We start from the raw sequence: 18,714 nt of genomic DNA, 5'->3' as shown, positions 1-18,714 counted from the left end.
GGTTGGTTCCACCATCCTTTATTACCTCTGACTGTATGGGTTTATTGCTCTGCCTCTCCGACTGATTTTCGAGCTCTTTTTCTCCAGAGTACTTATTCACAGTTTTGTCGCTTCCTGTGTTGGAGCCCAAATCTTTCTTCTTTGGACACGCTCCTCTAAATGACATTAAATGACGCTTTTATCATGGTCTGAAATTGATAAAGCGTTACAGGGACTAGAGAATGGAACCGTCATTTCTATTCTCTCACCATAGGCAAAGGGTTGTGGGATGCCCTTGGCCCCTCCCAGTCTCCTCCCCCTCCCCATGCCCCTCTCCCCCTCACCTTTTTTCTCTCAACCTGTGCCCTGCAGAGAGAAGTCCTTGCTCCCTGTGTCTGGGTGCCTGTTGGCTTTCACAATTTCAGTGAACAGCACAAATTGCCTGAGCAGTGGAAAATTCCTCTGTCAGAAGGGCGTTCTTATCAGTAGCAGCCAGATGAAGCTCGGCATGGCTGCATTATCTATGTGAAATTGCTTTTTCTCCCGGGAAGCCCGAGGATTTGCCCCCCGCCTCCCCAGCCTATGGGAGGAAACGTCCAGTGCCAGGATCAAAACAACCACTGTTCAGTCTAATTTATGCGACACCTATCTGCTTTCAATATCAATTTTTTTTCTCTAATGGTCTTCATTTTTTTTCTTTATTTGGTTGCAGAAATTGAAATATTAAGTGAAATGTGTTTGGATATGCATGGGAAATTCACAGCCGAGATTATACAAGGGAAACTGGATGGAACAGCTTTTATGCCAATGGACTAGCTATTTTAAATTCTTTGTTATTTATATGAAATAGCTGGTACAAACACAACAGCTAATGTCTGCTACGTCTTCTATATCTGATGTTTCTTATAAAACGGGTGAATAGAGGGAAAGCCAGTAGTCAGTAACCTCACCAGATATTGGTGATAATTTGCTAGTTGAGCCCTCCCGTCTTAGGTCGCTACGAGCCCTCCCGTCTTAGGTCGCTACGAGCCCTCCCGTCTTAGGTCGCTACGAGCCCTCCCGTCTTAGGTCGCTACTGCAATAGCAGGTAGATGACATGAAGGAACGTTAATAGTCCACTGTCCTGTTTCTGAATTGGGGGGGAAAACTCCTGTCAGACTGCCTGAGCTAAAAAATGGCTGTGAAAATGCCCCAAAATCTTCCTCTTGTCCTACTAAGCTCTAGCAGTTGACTGTGTGTGTGTGCTTAGTAATGGTTGCTTCCTCAGGACAAACCTGGAGCTGGAGCTGGTGCACCGTGGAGGTAACCTGTGTTCTGGAGGAGCCAGTGCTGCAGCCAAGCGCTCCTGTCTCAGTGAGTACAATACACCACTCCCCTCGCCTTGCTTCTCACTAGATTAACATGCATGAAGCCTCCTTCTGTCAACTCAGTGCTATATGAAGTGTGTTGCCCACTACTTGACCACTAAGCTATTGTGTACATCCGAAGTTGACCTTGTGTAAAGCCATTGACCCATGTTTCATACACCAACAGTTTGAAGTATTTTTTTTTAGATTCAAAGAGATTAATTAGTATGAAGCATTTTAGTCTTTGTTCTTTTACGATAAGGACCTTTGGAATTTAGGCTGATTTATGGGGACTTGATGGAATCTGATGTGGTGGGAAGCCTTGTCCCAACGTCCCTTGTGTAATACGGTGTCTGAGGTGAGATTGAAGCCGCTCGTCCATGTAACTGTTGGACCATTGGTAAAGATTGTCGATTTATCAGTGGTAGGGAAGGAGAGATGCTGCTGCCGAAGCTTTCTGCCGTCAGGGTTAATGAAGCAGACAAACGTGTCAAGTGCTGTTTTAGTTGATTGTGTGGCAAGGGTGTCCACTCTGGGGTGGACTGGAAATGAAGACCGAGTGATGTTTCCATCTTGAGCGGTGACTCTGCCCGCGGTGACAACAATGCCGAAGACCAAGCCTCCGACATTGGTGGTCAATTTGGAGGACGACACACACTTATGCTCAGAGATACAGACAAAGATGCGAGGCTCTGATTTTTGGATGGTCGACTCGAGATGCCCACGGTGTTTCTCCTTGATTCTACTTAGTCTGTCATTTGAACTTGACCTTTTTTAATGTGTTAAACATTATGTTCTATCAGAGCTGAGCCTGGGGATGAGAGCAGTCCCTTTTCCTGCTCTGTTTAATTAGTCTGTTTAGTGCCAATAAATTCGGGCTGCTCTCTGCTCTAGTGAGACGCCTGTCACCCTTGAGTGGGGAAAAAGAGATTTCACACTAGAGGACTGCCGTTTTCTGAGCTACATTACTTGTGTAGCCACGCCGGCGGCCACATTTACTCAGTTGCAGTACATTAGTGTTGCCTCTTCGTAGGGAATGGGACATGGAAGAGGGTACAGGGGACATGCGCTAACTACTACAACCCAAGGGGGTTCCTAAGCCCATATCCCACAAGGCACTTTTATCGTTTAGCTGGTGAGGATGTCATGTGCTGGAGAGTGGAGCCGGTGGTCTCTTGCATTAAATCAACTGTGGAGAGTCCACCTTCAAATGGCTCGCCTCTGGTATAGCTGACATTTTTGAATTAGGCCAGTCTCGTGAAGTGGTCTTTACAGGGAAGATGGCCTTCAACGTCCAATACAATACTGTTATGGTAGGTGTCTGCCTATCACGATGAGATGTGTCCAAGAGAATTTCTCATTTGAAGTGTTTGTCCGTAGGGGGGTGGGTGTAAAAGTAATCTAATCCCAACATAAGTCACACAGCCATTACAAATCTATATCGGAGGGATAACAAGTGTGGGGGGTAAAGATCATAGCAAATAGCATGAGCTTTAATAGAAAGCAGAGCCAGATCAATATCTGACGGCAAACTGAATACCTCTCTATTGTTGCTGTCAGACCGTGTGGCTGGGGGGTACAGAACATCGCAGCAGACTGGGAGAGGAGAACAGGCACATACCAGGCAGGGGCTGACTGATGGAAGAGGTGTTAGCCATGCGAGCAACAATTGAAGCCTGGTCCCCTGCCAGCTTGAAGGGCATTGACTGGCGATCCTTCCTACCACAGTGTCACACTTCACATATCTTCGTTCTCTGGTGGAGGGACTCTAACCCCATCTGACAGACGGAGGGACTGAAGCAGAGTCACTCACCTCCTTCGACCTCTGTGTCGTATCCTGCTGCAGCCATGTGTCAGCTGTGGAGGGCAGTGTTGCTCTAGTTTTTGACAGCCGTGTGAGCCAACTCACCCGAAGGTCCACATTGCAGCACTGGAATTCAATGTTTTGCTGCATTACAGCTCTGTCATAACTATCAGAAGAATAAGAAGGGGGAAAAAAATATATATATATATATATATATATATTGGCTACAGGTCATTTGGATGTAAAGAACTGTATTAGTATTTCAGACCACTCGGTGGTTCTTCGTGAGAGAAAGTAGCCAACATGATCGCAGGTCTCTATATTAGGAACTTATGGTTTGTATATGGTATGCTTTACAGGTGTAATTTTAATGTTTGTTTTTTTTGTTGTTTTTTTTTCAAATTTCAAATAGACATTTAACTCTGGTTCTAATGAGCACTACCTTAGTGGGCCATTAAGGAGAAGTAGATGTAATGATTTTTTTTTTGGTGTTAATATTAAAGGAGGACATTGTTCCAGGAGGAGATGACATTTTATTGTGTGTGTGAGAGCGCGAGAGAAAGGTGTGGCGCTCTTCATGTACCATTTAGTTCCACAGTGAACAGGTGTGACTCCTGAGCAGAGCGGAGTAGTGCTGTCTATCCATCTGGCCTGCTTTGTCCCAGCCGCTACCCAGCCAAACCATTACGCTCAGTGCAATTAGTTCAAGTCAACTGCATCTGTCATTTTGATACACTCACAGCTTGGTGTGCCAGTAGGCACTGGCCAGTGGACATGCAGGTGGCCAGCTACAGTTAGCCGTCCCATATCTGCTCCAGTGTTTTGATCTGACTGACCATTTTTAAATCCATGTGTTTTTTTTCCTTCTGTCTTTCAGATCAGCTTTTCCATGTGCTTAACATGCACATGCGTCTGTACAGCATTGATTCTGCGTACAATCCCTGGACCAGGTTGACCCAGGTGGCTCAGAGAAGAGACGAGTGAGTGACGGCCATCCTAAAGCTACACTACACAGACATTCGGTACTCTACTTTCACCTCTCCTCGCCCTGCAGGTCCACTACACACACTGAACCCCCCCCGTGTCGTGCAGATCCACCTGACATCCCTACACCCCTCTCCTAAGTCCAGTTTACCCTAACAGTCCATTCAACACATACGCAACACACGCACCCTTCCTGTAATGGCGGCAGGGTAGCCTAGTGGTTAGAGCGTTGGACTAGTAACCGGAAGGTTGCGAGTTCAAACCCCCGAGCTGACAAGGTACAAATCTGTCGTTCTGCCCATGAACAGGCAGTTAACCCACTGTTCCCAGGCCGTCATTGAAAATAAGAATGTGTTCTTAACTGACTTGCCTGGTTAAATAAAGGTAAAATAAAATAAAAAATAATCACAGTGCCACTCTCCCCTCACGCTAAACACCACCATCCCCCCTGGCCCTTGCAGCTTTTCCTCTAGACAAAGAGGAGCCAAAAACCGAGAAGGCACCATGCGTGGTTGCCATAGATACCAATAATTGCTGCATCTGGCAAATTACCGGGTGCTCGTTAGAGAGCGAAACGACCCCGTCACGATCACTGCACCGAGAAACAACCGCACCACACATCTCAGCCCTCCGCTGCCCAGCCTCATCTTTTACAGGTTCAGAGAAACAGAGAAATGTAACAAAGCAAAGTCTCCCCTTTATTCATGCTCTCGCTACAGAGCTTGTTTTTGTTGGTCAGACGTGCTCTGTCTTGAACAGTTTGGCTTCCCAGGTTCCGTCTTGAGAGCTATTAGCATCCCAGTCGCATAACACTTAGCACTATTAGGTGACCTGACGACCTCTCTCCCCCCCTGTTAGCAGTGGAAGACAGCTTTTACACCTGTTACTATTTAAATGCTCAGAGCCAGGCAGGAGTCTCGGAGGAGCAATTTTGTGTTCAAAATCCCTTAGAGATTCGGAAGGCAACTATGTCATTGACACCCTCCCAGTCGTGTTACTCTATTTAACTAGGATGGAGAACGTCGATGCCCGTGCCTGCCTAGTCTGACTATAACACAATCTGTTTTTCATAACCGCTCTCTTATGCCCATTTTATGTGGGATGCCTTACATTGCTCATCTGATTTTATTCGTCATCTGGTTTTGACTGAAATGTGCAACATATATTTAGTTGTGTGGGCTGTTCACTGTAGGCAAGTCTTTGTTTGAATTTGACGGAATGAAAAGCAGTTTGCTGCGTCATGAAGGTTTTCTTCTATTGCACGCTAGAATTAACCGGCGAGTGCCTTCAAAATGGAATGTATTATTGTGTAAGTGCACCTCCCTTCATTCGATGTCCCCGGAGGTCTTGAGTGGAGATGGAGGCTCTCTATGGGCTGCCATTTTAAATGGAGGTGGCAATCAACAACAATATGTGGCTCGGGTTGCATTGTGGAAAGTGGGTCACGGGGTATAAGGAAAAATGCTTTCCTTTCTCCCACTGTATTAAAGTGAGGGACTCCTCGAGGGCATTTGGAAGTGTGACGTCATTGCAAGTTAAGTGCACAGCATATTAAGGTCAGCCACGGGAGGTTGGTGGCATCTTAATTGGGGTGGACGGGCTCGTGGTGAAGGCTGGAGCGGAATTTGTGGAATGGTATCAAATGCATGGTTTCTGTGTGTTTGATTTGTGCCATTCCAGCCATTATCATGATTATTATTAGCTGTTCTGCCCTCAGCAGCCTCCACTGAGGGCAGCGTATACAGTATATTCAAGGGAGGACTATGTTCTTGGCCCTGAGAAGATAAAGGCAATGGGCATCTACAGTGGGCTCAAATATTGGGACAGTGATACTTTTTTTTTTGGCTCTGTCCTCTTTGAAATGATACAATGACTGAGGTTAAAGTGCATACTGTCACCTTTAATTTGAGGGTATTTTCATCCATATCGGGTGAACCGTTTAGAAGTTACAGCACTTTTTGTGTGTATATATAGTCCCCCCATTTGAGGGACAAATTAAATTAATAAAAAGTTAACTATTTGGTCCCATATTCATAGCATGCAATGACTACCTCAAGCTTGTGACTCTACAAATTTGAAGAGACATGCTATCTTCTCACCATTACAACATGATATTTGTGATTCTAACTTTCTCACTCATCATTATTCAGGATTACCTGTAGTCACGACAACATCCACATTAATGTAGAAGTGTTATTAAAGATGAGTCTGCACGTTAACCTCAATAGTCGTTTATCATTTCAAATCCAAAGTGCTGGAATACAGAGCCCCAAAAAAACAGCCATAAATGTCACTGTCCCAATTTATTTTGCAGCTCAATGCATTTTAGCGTGCACATTCTCTCTAACATGCACCTACCAGTAGTTATTGGGAATAATCCGGGTGGAAATTGACAGAATTGAATGGGTAAACCCAGCTAGGGGTCCACTTAAACAGCGATTGCTCAAGAATATATTCTGTTGAACTGGCAAACTGATCTGATGTCTCTGCTCTTTCTATTGGTTAGTCCCATCCGGTCTTGTCCATGTCCTCTTTTTTTTTTGTTCGTGCCCCTCCTTTCTCTTTTACTTGTTGCTGCTGTTTGGAAGTGTTTCACATACAGTTCTTTGACAGGTGGTGGGGCGAATAGAAGGAATTTGAGTGATTTTTGCATCAGCCATTTAAAATGTATATTATGGTAGATTAAGAAGTTTTTCAATTGTTCTAGGCTAATAGAGAATTCAAGATGAACACGTTTAAAGGTGTTCAATATAGTAAACAATCGTTCTGATTTACTTTAGTAGGATGGATTAGAGAAGTACCAGATACCAGGAGTGGTCTTCCTGAACGAAGCACACTAATCAGCTTGGGGGCGTCTTGCACATACCGGAACCTGCATGCAGTTACTAAAATAGCTTATCTTTTGATTAGAAGCTATTTCTGTTCAGTCATTCAGCATCGCTGTTTCTAGCTTCCTACCTGAGGGACAGACTGAGGTGTATTCCCATTGGTTGGAGATGTCTTTGAGCCAAGGTTTGAGGTGCGTTCTGAAAGAGTAACACAGCACAACGTTTTGAATGGACATTTTCATTACTGTTCAAAGGAGTCTCCCACAATTGTATTTAAATTTAAACTGGAAGGTGCATTCCCCCTCCTAATTCATCCCGTCCCGTTTTCAGACCCCTTGACTTTATCCACATTTTGTTAGGTTATAGCCGTATACTAAAATGGATAAATCGTTTTTTCCCCCTCATCGATCTACAGACAATTTTCCATAAAGACAAAGCAAAAGCAGCTTTTTAGAAATGTTTGAAAATGTATATAAAAAAGGAAATCAGTGAAATAAGTATTCAGACCCTTTAGTTTGTTGAAGCACCTTTGGCAGTGATTACAGCCTTGAGTCTTCTTGGGTATGACACTACAAGCTTGGCACACATGTATTTGGGGAGATTCTCCCATTCTCTTCAGATCCTCTCAAGTTCTGTCAGGTTGGATGGGAAGCGTCGCTTCACAGCTATTTTCAGGTCTCTCCAGAGATGTTAGATCGAGTTCAAGCCACTCAAGGACATTCAGGGACTTGTCCCAAAGCCACCCCTGTATTGTCTTGGCTGTGTGCTTAGGGTCGTTGTCCTGTTGGAAGGTGAACCTTCACCCCAGTGAGTTCCTGAGCGCTCTGGAGCAAGATTTCATCAAGGATCTCTCTGTACTTTGCTCTGTTCATCTTTCCCTCGATCCTGACTAGTCTCCCAGTCCCTGCCAATGCTGCCACCACCATTATTCACCGTAGTGATGGTGCCAGGTTTCCTCAATACGTGACGCTTGGCATTCAAGCCAAAGAGTTCAATCTTGGTTTCATCAGATCAGTGTCTTGTTTCTCATGGTCAGAGTCTTTAGTTGCCTTTTGGCAAACTCCAAGTTCGCTGTCATGTGTCTTTTTACTGAGGAGTGACTTCCATCTGGCCACTCTACTATAAAGACCTGATTTGTGGAGTGCTGTGTAGACGGTTCTCCCATCTGAGGAACTTTGGAGCACTGACAGAGTTACCATCGGGTTCTTGGTCACATCCCTTGCCAGTTTGTCCAGGTGGCCAGCTGTAGGAAGAGTCTTATGGTTCAAAACTTCATCCATTTAAGAATGATGGAAGCCACTGTGTTCTTGGGGACCTTCAATGCTGCAGACATTTTCTGGTACCCTTCCCCAGATCTGTGCCTCGACACAATCCTGTCTCGGAGCTCTACGGGAAAAGCATTCGACTTCATCACTTGTTTTTTTCTCTGACATACACGGTCAACTGTGGGACCTTACATAGACAGATGTGTGCCTTTCCATATCATGTAAAATAAATTGAATTTACCACAGGTGGACTCCAAGTTGTAGAAACAGCTCAGGGATGATCAATGGAAACAGGATGCATCTGAGCTCAATTTTGAGTCTCATAGTAAAGGTTCTGAATACTTGTGTAAGTAAGGTATTTAAAAAAAAATTTTTTTTTTAAATTTGCATACATTTCTAAACCTGTTTTTGCTTTGTATTGTGTGTAGATTGTGGATTTTCTTTCCTTTTAATCCATTTTAGAATAAGGCTGTAATGTAACAAAATTTGGAAGGTCAAGGGGTCTGAATGCTTTCCTTATGCACTGTATGTGTACCTACCTGGTATTTCTTGTTTCAATGAATACTTAACTCTTATTTGAATGCGAATGTACTGTATGTTTTTCAATCCGTCTTAGTGTTACCTCAGGTGTGTTTCTCTACAGCTGCCTGGATGACGAGAGGCCAGAGGTCCCCATGCTGTTCAGAGACTGCCCATCCCTGCTTATCATCTTTGTGTTGACCATGCCACAGCCACTACGCAAAGGTGCTGTCACCAACTATCCATAATTTTTTAATAAGTAAAAAATATTTATATATATTTTTTATATCAGAAGAGGGATGTGAGGGGAAAGGGGAGTTAACGAGGCTACAGACGGAGGTACCTCATCGGCTGGGTCAGAATGACAGACCTAATCATGACTGAATGTAGGGAGGGTTCTTATCTGTTCTTCCGTTCCCTCTATTTTTGGCTGTAAGGAGCAGAGTGGCATCGCCCTGTTTATGGAGGCTGTGCACCCTTCACATGCCCTTCATCTCCAGCTGAGTGCTTCCTGTTTGATCTCCTCCAGGCTCAGCCCTGTGTCCGAGGGGAGGGCCACTACATTGGAGCCCAAATTGCAGCAATCATAGAGCCTACTTAATGGGTGCCATGCCATACAAAGCTGTGCTGTGCTGAACTGCTTGAATCCATGGACACTGAGGCGGTATGAGGCCTAAAGATCTATCCTAGCATCAAAATGGAGGACAAATGTAGAATACTCTGAAATATAGCCTATACTCAACTCTGGTAAACAATATACAGTACAATACAATTGTACATGGTGAGTGAAAAAGAGCCTGAGATGGTATTGGTTATTGGTGAGTTGATATAGCTGTGACAGTTTGTTGTTTTTTCTCCAGAGAAAGCCGTTTCACAGCTGTTATAGACCTCTTCTACCTATTGACTGATTAACACTGTGTCTTATGCACTTTTAGATGGGCTTTGTGTCGTCTTCAATTCCACATTGATTACGCCAAATACGCATCATTACCGCCCTCCTTGTGACATGGAGAATGAAATTTTTAACACATCACTATGCGAGATGGGTGTGGATGAAGTATTTTTATTATATCCGTGGCATGGAGACGGAGGTCTGGACATGTCTGGGTTTTAGTCTCATTTGGAGTGGATAGGAGGGAGAGGCGGGGGGCTTCCTAACAGCCTCTATGTCCTTCATGGCGGTAAAGGTTGTGTTTTTGGGGGGGTTTAATATGCTGACAAGCAACACAATGGCCAGCCCAGTGGACCTGTCACCACCACCACTTTCCTAAGGAGGGGGAATTGTTTTTCTGTCGGTTCAAATCCAAGACCTGCTCCAAATCGCAGCTCCACCTGGCGGGCTCGGTTCCCCCTGCTAATTACAAATCTATTTGACGAGCCTTTATAAACACTGGAGCGTTCCTCTGGAGACCGAGCCAAACCTATTGACTTGTCTTCTAGCCCAATAAAAAGGTTTCCTCTCCTTTGAAGGCACCCTGATTGTCCAGCTCTTACAGATCATTCTAGGCCTCCTTTAAGTAATTCCTTGTACTGTTGAACATAGATAAAACTGCTTTCTATTTAACAAGGTGTTCGAAGTAGTCATTGGGAAGAGATAATGTACTGTATGCCTGTATTAATGGATTGTTCCACTTAGTAATTTGTCTGTGGAGAACACATCTAGGCTGTTGTGATTTCCTGTTTTTGCTGATTGCTAGGATGCTCTATCTATGCCCATAATTATTGTAAAAGAAAAAATGCAAATGAAGGGCGGTATTTGCATATTCTTCCAAAACGATTAACTTTGTTGCCATCACATTCCTGTTTTTATGATATGCAGAGTTTCATCCATGAGTGGTTCTTCGAATGAGAATGTCAACGACTTTAATTATGAATCCATTATTCTTCTCAAAACAATGAAAGTCTGACCAAGCCTATGTAGCGCGAGTATCCCAACACTATACATGGGTGTGTCTCCTCCCTCTCTCTGTCCCTGCAGAGCACTTCATCTGTCTGGTGAGGATGCTGTACAACCTGCAGTACACCCAGGCTCTGGCATCTCTCTCAGCCAAGTTCAGCCCCGAGGAGAGGCAGGCCTGGAGCACGTCTGGAGCTCTCAAGAAGGTAATGGACATATCACCCACCCTCCTCACCATACTGCTGCCTTGTACTCTACCAAGTTACCTTAGGAAAGTTCCCTTGATTGAGAAGCCAATGCATGCGGTGTCTCTACTCTCTACCTGTTATTCCCAGGAACTGTTTACAGCCGTAGCAAATGAGTGTGAATGCAAATAAAGATTAAGCCCTGGCCAAGTTAATTTAAGCAGTTTGGGCTGTAGATGTATCGATCATCATTATCAAGGAGAGAGAGATTACCGGAGAGGGCTGACATTAATTGGCTTTTCATCTTCAGTCTATTAAATCTGTATTAGCAAGTGACTGGTTGGAATGTAAATGGGCAAACAGCAAAATGCCCACCCTTTTTTAGTGTTTTCTATCTGTTGGGGCGCTGCTGAATATCTTCCCCCACTCCGTCACGAACAATGCAGCACTTACTCGCTCACGAGCTGTCATTTAAGACTCCTCGGAAATCCTCATTGTTAACACGGGCCATATTTGGAGGGATGTCGTTGTATTTAAATTGCAGTTAATAAAAAGATGCCAAAGTCTCAACCGAGATCCCGAGCCCAGAGGCAGGAAATCCTGACTCCAAATTCCTCCAGCTATAAATCTAGGACCGAGAACGCCAGGCTAGATAAGACTGGCTGCTTGGTTTATATTCTCCCACCGTCAACTTGATAAATGCTAGCAGCTTTACTCCATATAGAATATTAGTCAAACCAGTTTAATTTTATCAGAACACACATTCAGTAATGTCTTGGCGCTTATCAACGGTGAAATAATTTATTGCATGAAAATGTGTCCTCGGCTTATTCTGCATAAGATATTATACAGTGCTGCACATTTTTGAGGGGGAAATATGCACACTGCAGCACATCTCAAATACTTGACAATTGACTGCTTGTATATTATATGAAATGGTTCCAGTGGCACAAGCTGAATTGTTTCAAAGTAGTGTCATTCTATAGTGCTGTGCACAATGTCACCTCTCCACTCCTTTTGGACTTTTTCTCACACAGAATGCTTTCGATGCCGAGAAGTCCTATGACGCTCTTCTCAGCCATGTCATCGGTGAGCTGTCCAAGGTGAAGACTGTGTATGATGTGAACACTGAAGTGCCGTCTATGGTAAGCCATATAGCGTTTGGGGTTTCAAAACAAAGCTGCCGAACTCTGTGCTTGGCTAGCTCCATCTCTCCTGGTAATTCCCCCCCCCCCCCTCCTGGTTTTGTCCCTTTTTTTTCTCTTACATGATAAATTGGCCATTACCCAGAACAACAATGCTTTGATATCTGTGCTCTCTGAAGGAGATGTATATCACCCCATTATCAGCCAGCTGTTGAAAGGTTATTGATGAGTCATTACTCCTGTACTTCCTTCCCCAGCTGAGCTCCAGTGTGTGGTCCCCACACTCCATAGAGTACAGCCTCCAGCAGTTCTGCCTGCCCTACCTCCGCCTCTCCTGTCTCCTGCAGCACCACCTCTATGGGGACAAACTGTCAGGTTGCCCGGTACGGTTACTGTTCCACATCTTTGGCTGTCTGTCTGTCTACCTACCTGCCTGCACCGTAGCGGCTCCAACCCCACGGCTTTAACTCACACTGACCATTTGTTCTATTTCAGGAGGTAGAGGAGTTCTCAGGCCTCGCAGGCTGTCTAGGGCTCCTGGCCCCAGCCCTTCAACCATCCAACCCCATCTACAGTGCCTCGTGTCTTGACTGGACGGTCAACGCTTTCGACCTGATGACTCAATGGTGCTCTGAGGTCACGGGGCTCTCTGACACTCAGGCAAAGAAATCAATAGTAGGTTTGAGGCGGAGCACTTAATGCCACCAATTGCTGTGCTCCATTATCAAATCAAATCAAATCAAATTTATTTATATAGCCCTTCGTACATCAGCTGATATCTCAAAGTGCTGTACAGAAACCCAGCCTAAAACCCCAAACAGCAAGCAATGCAGGTGTAGAAGCACGGTGGCTAGGAAAAACTCCCTAGAAAAGCCAAAACCTAGGAAGAAACCTAGAGAGGAACCAGGCTATGTGGGGTGGCCAGTCCTCTTCTGGCTGTGCCGGGTAGAGATTATAACAGAACATGGCCAAGATGTTCAAATGTTCATAAATGACCAGCATGGTCGAATAATAATAAGGCAGAACAGTTGAAACTGGAGCAGCAGCACGGCCAGGTGGACTGGGGACAGCAAGGAGTCATCATGTCAAGTAGTCCTGGGGCATGGTCCTAGGGCCGCGGTTCAGTTGAAACTGGAGCAGCAGCACGGCCAGGTGGACTGGGGACAGCAAGGAGTCATCATGTCAGGTAGTCCTGGGGCATGGTCCTAGCGTCTCCAAAGCACCAATGGTGGTGTCATTTTGTTTTTCAGTATTGTGTTACAAGAGTATTGACACCATGTGTGATCCATGGCATTTCAGGCCCTTTATTTTAGCCAGTGCTGCGTATAGCACCTCTACTGTATATTCAGTGCTGAATATAGCCCTTGCGAGAGTAATGTTTTTCCCACCCTGCCTTTGTCACTCGGCACTGATCTTTGCTGCCTTACATCACAAGCTGAAACCTCACATCGCTTCACACTGCCATTCTGGATTGTTTCCACATACCTTTCAACTCACAACATTACACCCTGGAGTTGAAGTGTGTGGCATTTAGGAACTCTTGACAAGTTATTCAGTAGAAGGCTTAAAACTTACCTTAATTTCCTATATTCTTAAATCCCTTTTTAGTAACAAGTGGAGAGAGACAATGCCCTCCCTAGCTGAAATGAATGTACAGTAGCCTAAGTGTTTCTTGGGGGTGACGCTTAAAGGAGCAGGATGAAAGGGCTATGTCATATTTTCTTCAATGTCTAAAGGTTGCTGAGGCAAACCTGATGAGTCTGCTGATTAAGACTCTATTGACATGTTAGAGAGAGCAGAAGAGCACATGGCTAAATGAAAGGGACTTCAGAGTCAGCTCTTGTGGAATTGGTTTTGTTCTTAAGTGTTGAGGCAGCTGAAGGGTAGGCCTACCATGGACAAGGCACAATAGTGAGCACCAGCTCCTATGCCATCTAAGCTGTTACAATGGATTGCCTAGGTCACAAAGTTGCAGTTCAACATTGGAATGTTTTGACAAACATATTTTTTGTTTGTTTGTTTTTCTCCATCCAGACCTTGCTTGTCCAGGATCCACAGTGGGCGTCTCCCCACCTCCTCCACTTACCTGACCACTACAACATCATCTTCCAGTACTACCACAAGAAGGCCTGCACTGCCTGCAAAAAGGTGCCAAAGGACCCAGCACTCTGCCTCGTCTGTGGCACCTTCGTGTGCCTCAAAGGGCTGTGCTGCAAGCAGCAGGGGATCTGTGAATGTGTTTTGGTGAGTGGCCCTGCTTTTTCGAAGGCCATATTAGACTATATCTGGAAAAAACAGCATGATTTTCATACCGTGTTTAAAAAGATGTCTTATTCATTGGGTGGCCCGACGTGCTTAATTTTTAGGTCATTGATGGATATTATTACTTGCTTGGTTGGTGCTGCTATGTGTGCAGTGATTAGGTGAAGAGATTGTTCATGTCTGTCTTTAGCACTCTCAACACTGTGGCGCAGCAACAGGCATCTTCCTATTGATCAACGCCTCTGTCATCATCATCATCCGAGGGCATCGCTTCTGCCTGTGGGGCTCTGTTTACCTGGATGCCCATGGAGAGGAGGACCGCGATCTACGGTACGAACACACTCCATAGACACAATGCCGCACACTTCTTCAGTTTCATATCTCACACAATGATCTTGTCAGGTTCTCACTTGAACGGTTGATGTGGTGGGGACCATGCTGATGATTGAAATGATTTGCTTACATTTTTACAATCTTTTTGCAGTCGTGGCAAGCCCCTGTTTCTGTGTGTGGAGAGGTATAGAGTACTGCAGCAACAGTGGGTTTCGCACACCTTCGATCACATTAACAAGCGCTGGGGACCTCACTACAACGGACTGTAAGGTTACCTGAACCCACACCCTGATGGAAAAGAATCTCTTTGGCTTATGTGTCTGCCTCTGTTAAACATATAGGAATCTTGTCATGTGATATAAGCAAATATGCAGTGAGTGTGTCACTGCCACAGCCTTGGATTATGTGGAGTTTGGTGTACAATCATGCCTCAAGACTGTGTGTGTGTGTGTGTGTGTGTGTGTTATTTAAGTGCATTTCAACAGGGAGAAACCTGAAAGCACAACTTTGCCCAGTTAGTTTGGAAGATGTTTTGAAGGCAGGCAGTTTTTTTCCCATAAAAACATGCTCAGATTCGGGTGAATATTTGTACACTGATTGGCTTACATGTTGAGTTCGAACTACTCGATATTTGGAGTATATAGAATGACAGATTTGCCCCTGGTAAGGTTAATGATTATCATCTTTGTCACCATGTACAAATTGATGCATATCCCTAATTTTTTTGACTTCGTACTGCCGGCATGAGTTTAAAGCTCTTGATAAGTATACCAATTGCAAATTGTGTGCTCAGTGTGTGTGTTGGGACATTCTGGTAGGTGACACAAGTCCACTCATCAACAAAGAGTTTATTGCATTTAAGCAAATGCAATTTAAAAAAAAAAATCATCCTCAGGTATAATTTCTTTGCCGCAGTTTAAAATACCTTTTAATATTTTTAATAAATGTTGCTGCTCATTGTTCAAATAAGTAATTTTACCTTTGTAAAGATTATTTTTGTTTTCTTTTTCTAAGAAATTAAGGTTTTGTTTTTGGTAGATGGCTGATAACAGGTTGTTGATTCTAGCTCGCTGCAAGGTTGAGGGAGACAGTCATCTCTATTGGTCTTTGCAGTCCTGCCTTTCACTACGCCTCCGGCCCGGGTCCCTGAGGAAACTCGATGCCCACTCACCAGTCTGGCCACAGTAGAGTACATAGAAAAGACTGTTGTGGAGTATATCTGTCCAATGTAATTGGCATGCTTTTCCTAAAATCTCCATTGCTCAGAATGTCATGTGCAATGGGATTTTGCTATAGTTAAATTGAAATATTTTTTATTTCAAAGTTATTGTACTGATAAGGCTTTCTTTAAGGGAATGGGAATCATTTCATCCTTTGTGCTGGTGAAGAATTCTGCAGTTTTAGAGTACAGTTTCATTTTTATGGGGGGGGGGCCTGATTTTCACATTTCCTTTTAGTCTCTCTGTAAATGTATATGGGCTCATAATGCAAGATCCCATCTTTAAATAACCATAGGTAAAGACAAGTAATTGGGAAATTGTTGATGATAATAGATGTAATTGACGGTGGTTTTGCAAAGTATAATAGCGTTAACCTTAACAAATGTGTCATTCATGTAATCCACACTTGTGGTCCAATTATATCATTTTCTATACTTTCAAATAACAGTTTATTTGTATGCTTTTGATTGCCAAAAGTTATAATTACAGTATATTTATAAGGACAACTATTTCCCTATGCCTACATTTCTCCAAGTTTAAATGATTATCTTGGGTCATGGATGCATTCCAATGTTAGACATCAGACTTCAACCATAATACACAATGTATGCATGACATTGTTTTTTCAGTCACACTTTTTGAGTTTTGGGTCTTAAATGCTTTGTAATTTCAACTATGTCACCAACTGGATGAGTAGATGGCCTACTTATCCACTTGTGCGTGCAAGATAACTTTTAGTGAAAAACAGCACATTCAAATCCTTGGGTGATTTTATTCTGGTGAAAGTATTTTGTGAATTGCTGGTCCACATCGTGCTCAAAGGAGGAATCTTTTAGGAAATATGTATTTCCATCCACGCATGCTGCTTATCTGTCTACTCTGAGTCTCCCTTCCCTCTCTTTTTTCCCCAGTCCCTACTTTGTAGCCTACATGACTGCAACAAAATATCCAATAAGTGATGGGTGTACGTTCTAATTGAAAGTTCTTTGTTCTCCTGTATGAATGAAAATCAGAAGGTATACAGTACATTACTGTAGGTGCTGATTCAGGCTTTCTGAGTTGGATCAGAAGGTGTGACTTGGACATTTATTGCAAAATGTAACATATGTTAATAAAATATAAACACACTGACTCGTTTATCTTCATTCTCCATGCTGATGTCATTTAGATTCGATATGGAACAAATGTATATCCTATTTTTTTATTTTTTTTATTCTCCGGTGGGTTTGTGTTGTTCCATTCAGATGATTAACATAATTGGCCTGCAGCAAAGCCCCTTGTGCTTCCTTTGTCTACTCAGGCCATTAACTATGATTTCTCAGGACCTCAAGTTGAAATTGAGGTTAGCTCCATGGTAACCCTTAAAGATGGACTATGCAAAAAATCACTCCATTTACCGTTTGAAATTAGGAAAACTAGTTTGTGACAACAAGCAAGTACAGTGTAGAGAATCATTGTACCATCGCAACAGCGCTGAAATATATTTTCCCATAACCAAAAGTATTGTATTTCAGCTGTTTGAAGCTGGTGCACACAATTTAAAGTAAAGAAAGAAGAATCGTTAAGAACGGTAAGCATAGAAAATGGTGCCCATAACACAAATCTACTGCTTCTTAGACTTGCTTTCATTGAGTGACTGATCAAGAACTACCATTTCTATGTGAATTTGTTCAGGTTGCCCAAAAAACGTACAATATTGCCTCTTAGCACGAACATGTACATCCTGCTCTTACAGTCAACCATGCAGTCGAGCTGGGAGAATAAACTAAACTGTCCAAAATGGAAAAGAATAATACACATATATTCAGCTGCAATTTGGGGCTGAATATAATTATTTTCCATTTGGACAGTTTAGTTTCTTCTCACAGCTCAACTGCATGGTTGACTGTAAGAACAGGATGTATATGTTAGTGCTGAGGCAATATTGTGACTTTTTTGATATTCTTTCTCCCAACCTCAGACACATGGTCAAAGTTCTGCTCTGGTCATATGGTGAAAACTGTAATTTGTATTTCATTTTTGTGAAATGTATTAGTGCTGACAATGTTTCCATGTACATGATCACATACGCCTACTACATCACAAAATGTCAAAGAACATACTGTAATCGAAATTAAACACAGATTTTTCTACTTGTCACAGTGAATTTTGTCTCTGGGCATTGAAAAATGTGCAGATAGAACAGATCATTGTTCTGGGACTGGGAGCACTATGGATCATTTACTCATTGGCTGCTTCGACTGAATATGATTTAATGTACAACTTGAAATAATTAAGACTTTGTTCTTAACTGACTTGCCTAGTTTAAAAAAATAAACTTAGCCTATACTTTCAGTCTCCATGGCCTGTGGAACACATCTGTGAGAATTAAAGAGAGAAATTCAGTTTTAAATTAGAGAAAAACAACTAGACAGAGTCCTATTCACAATGCATCATTGCAAGCCAATGAGGGTATTACATGCCAAATAGGAACTATGAATGACAGCAACAGATTATATTGTGCACTGGATGAAAACTAGGTTGAAGTTTCAAAGACAAAAGGCCTCTCAACGTACTGTACAAAGCCTCTATGTCATGGCATCTCTCATTAGTGGAATTTGTCAGACATGCAGATGATGCCAGCAGGGAATCCTAAGAGTTGTTAAATAGTTAGCTAAACCAAGGCCTTTTTCTAAAATGGAGCTTTTCTCGCACGCTCTGACCACACGAGCACTAAAACACCCGCCACAGGCATCCCTACATTTGAGGAACTTGTTGGTTCCGTGCTTTGGTAAGATCTTATTTATACTTTTTTTTAATTTGTAAAGCATTTTGTATGTGCTATATTACATTAGCCTAAGTAAGACATATACAGAATGAAGCAATAGCCTGCAGAGCAAGTAGGTTAGGGTATATTATTTCCTCTCAATTGCTTATCAAGTTCCTGTTAATAATTAAACCCTTGACG

General features: G+C 43.2%; 1 protein-coding gene across 2 annotated transcripts in view; it reads left to right on the top strand.

Annotated features, from left to right (window-relative positions):
* ubr3 (ubiquitin protein ligase E3 component n-recognin 3) overlaps positions 1-17,319 on the top strand; it is a 47,891-nt gene extending 30,572 nt beyond the window's left edge. For both annotated transcript variants that reach the window (XM_064944800.1, XM_064944801.1), the window contains exons 30-39: positions 1,247-1,332; positions 4,007-4,109; positions 8,850-8,950; positions 10,704-10,828; positions 11,845-11,952; positions 12,210-12,335; positions 12,448-12,627; positions 13,987-14,196; positions 14,405-14,544; positions 14,699-17,319. In XM_064944800.1, the coding sequence (XP_064800872.1) occupies positions 1,247-1,332; positions 4,007-4,109; positions 8,850-8,950; positions 10,704-10,828; positions 11,845-11,952; positions 12,210-12,335; positions 12,448-12,627; positions 13,987-14,196; positions 14,405-14,544; positions 14,699-14,816 (1,297 nt within the window). In that variant the 3' untranslated portion in view covers positions 14,817-17,319. The remainder of the gene's footprint in view (positions 1-1,246; positions 1,333-4,006; positions 4,110-8,849; positions 8,951-10,703; positions 10,829-11,844; positions 11,953-12,209; positions 12,336-12,447; positions 12,628-13,986; positions 14,197-14,404; positions 14,545-14,698) is intronic.
* Positions 17,320-18,714: the final 1,395 nt, after the last annotated feature.

Source organism: Oncorhynchus masou, chromosome 29 (genome assembly GCF_036934945.1).
Source record: "Oncorhynchus masou masou isolate Uvic2021 chromosome 29, UVic_Omas_1.1, whole genome shotgun sequence".
Classification (NCBI taxonomy): domain Eukaryota; kingdom Metazoa; phylum Chordata; class Actinopteri; order Salmoniformes; family Salmonidae; genus Oncorhynchus; species Oncorhynchus masou.
The sequence above is the reverse complement of the archived record's forward strand: the minus strand, read 5'-3'. Positions and strand labels throughout refer to the sequence as shown.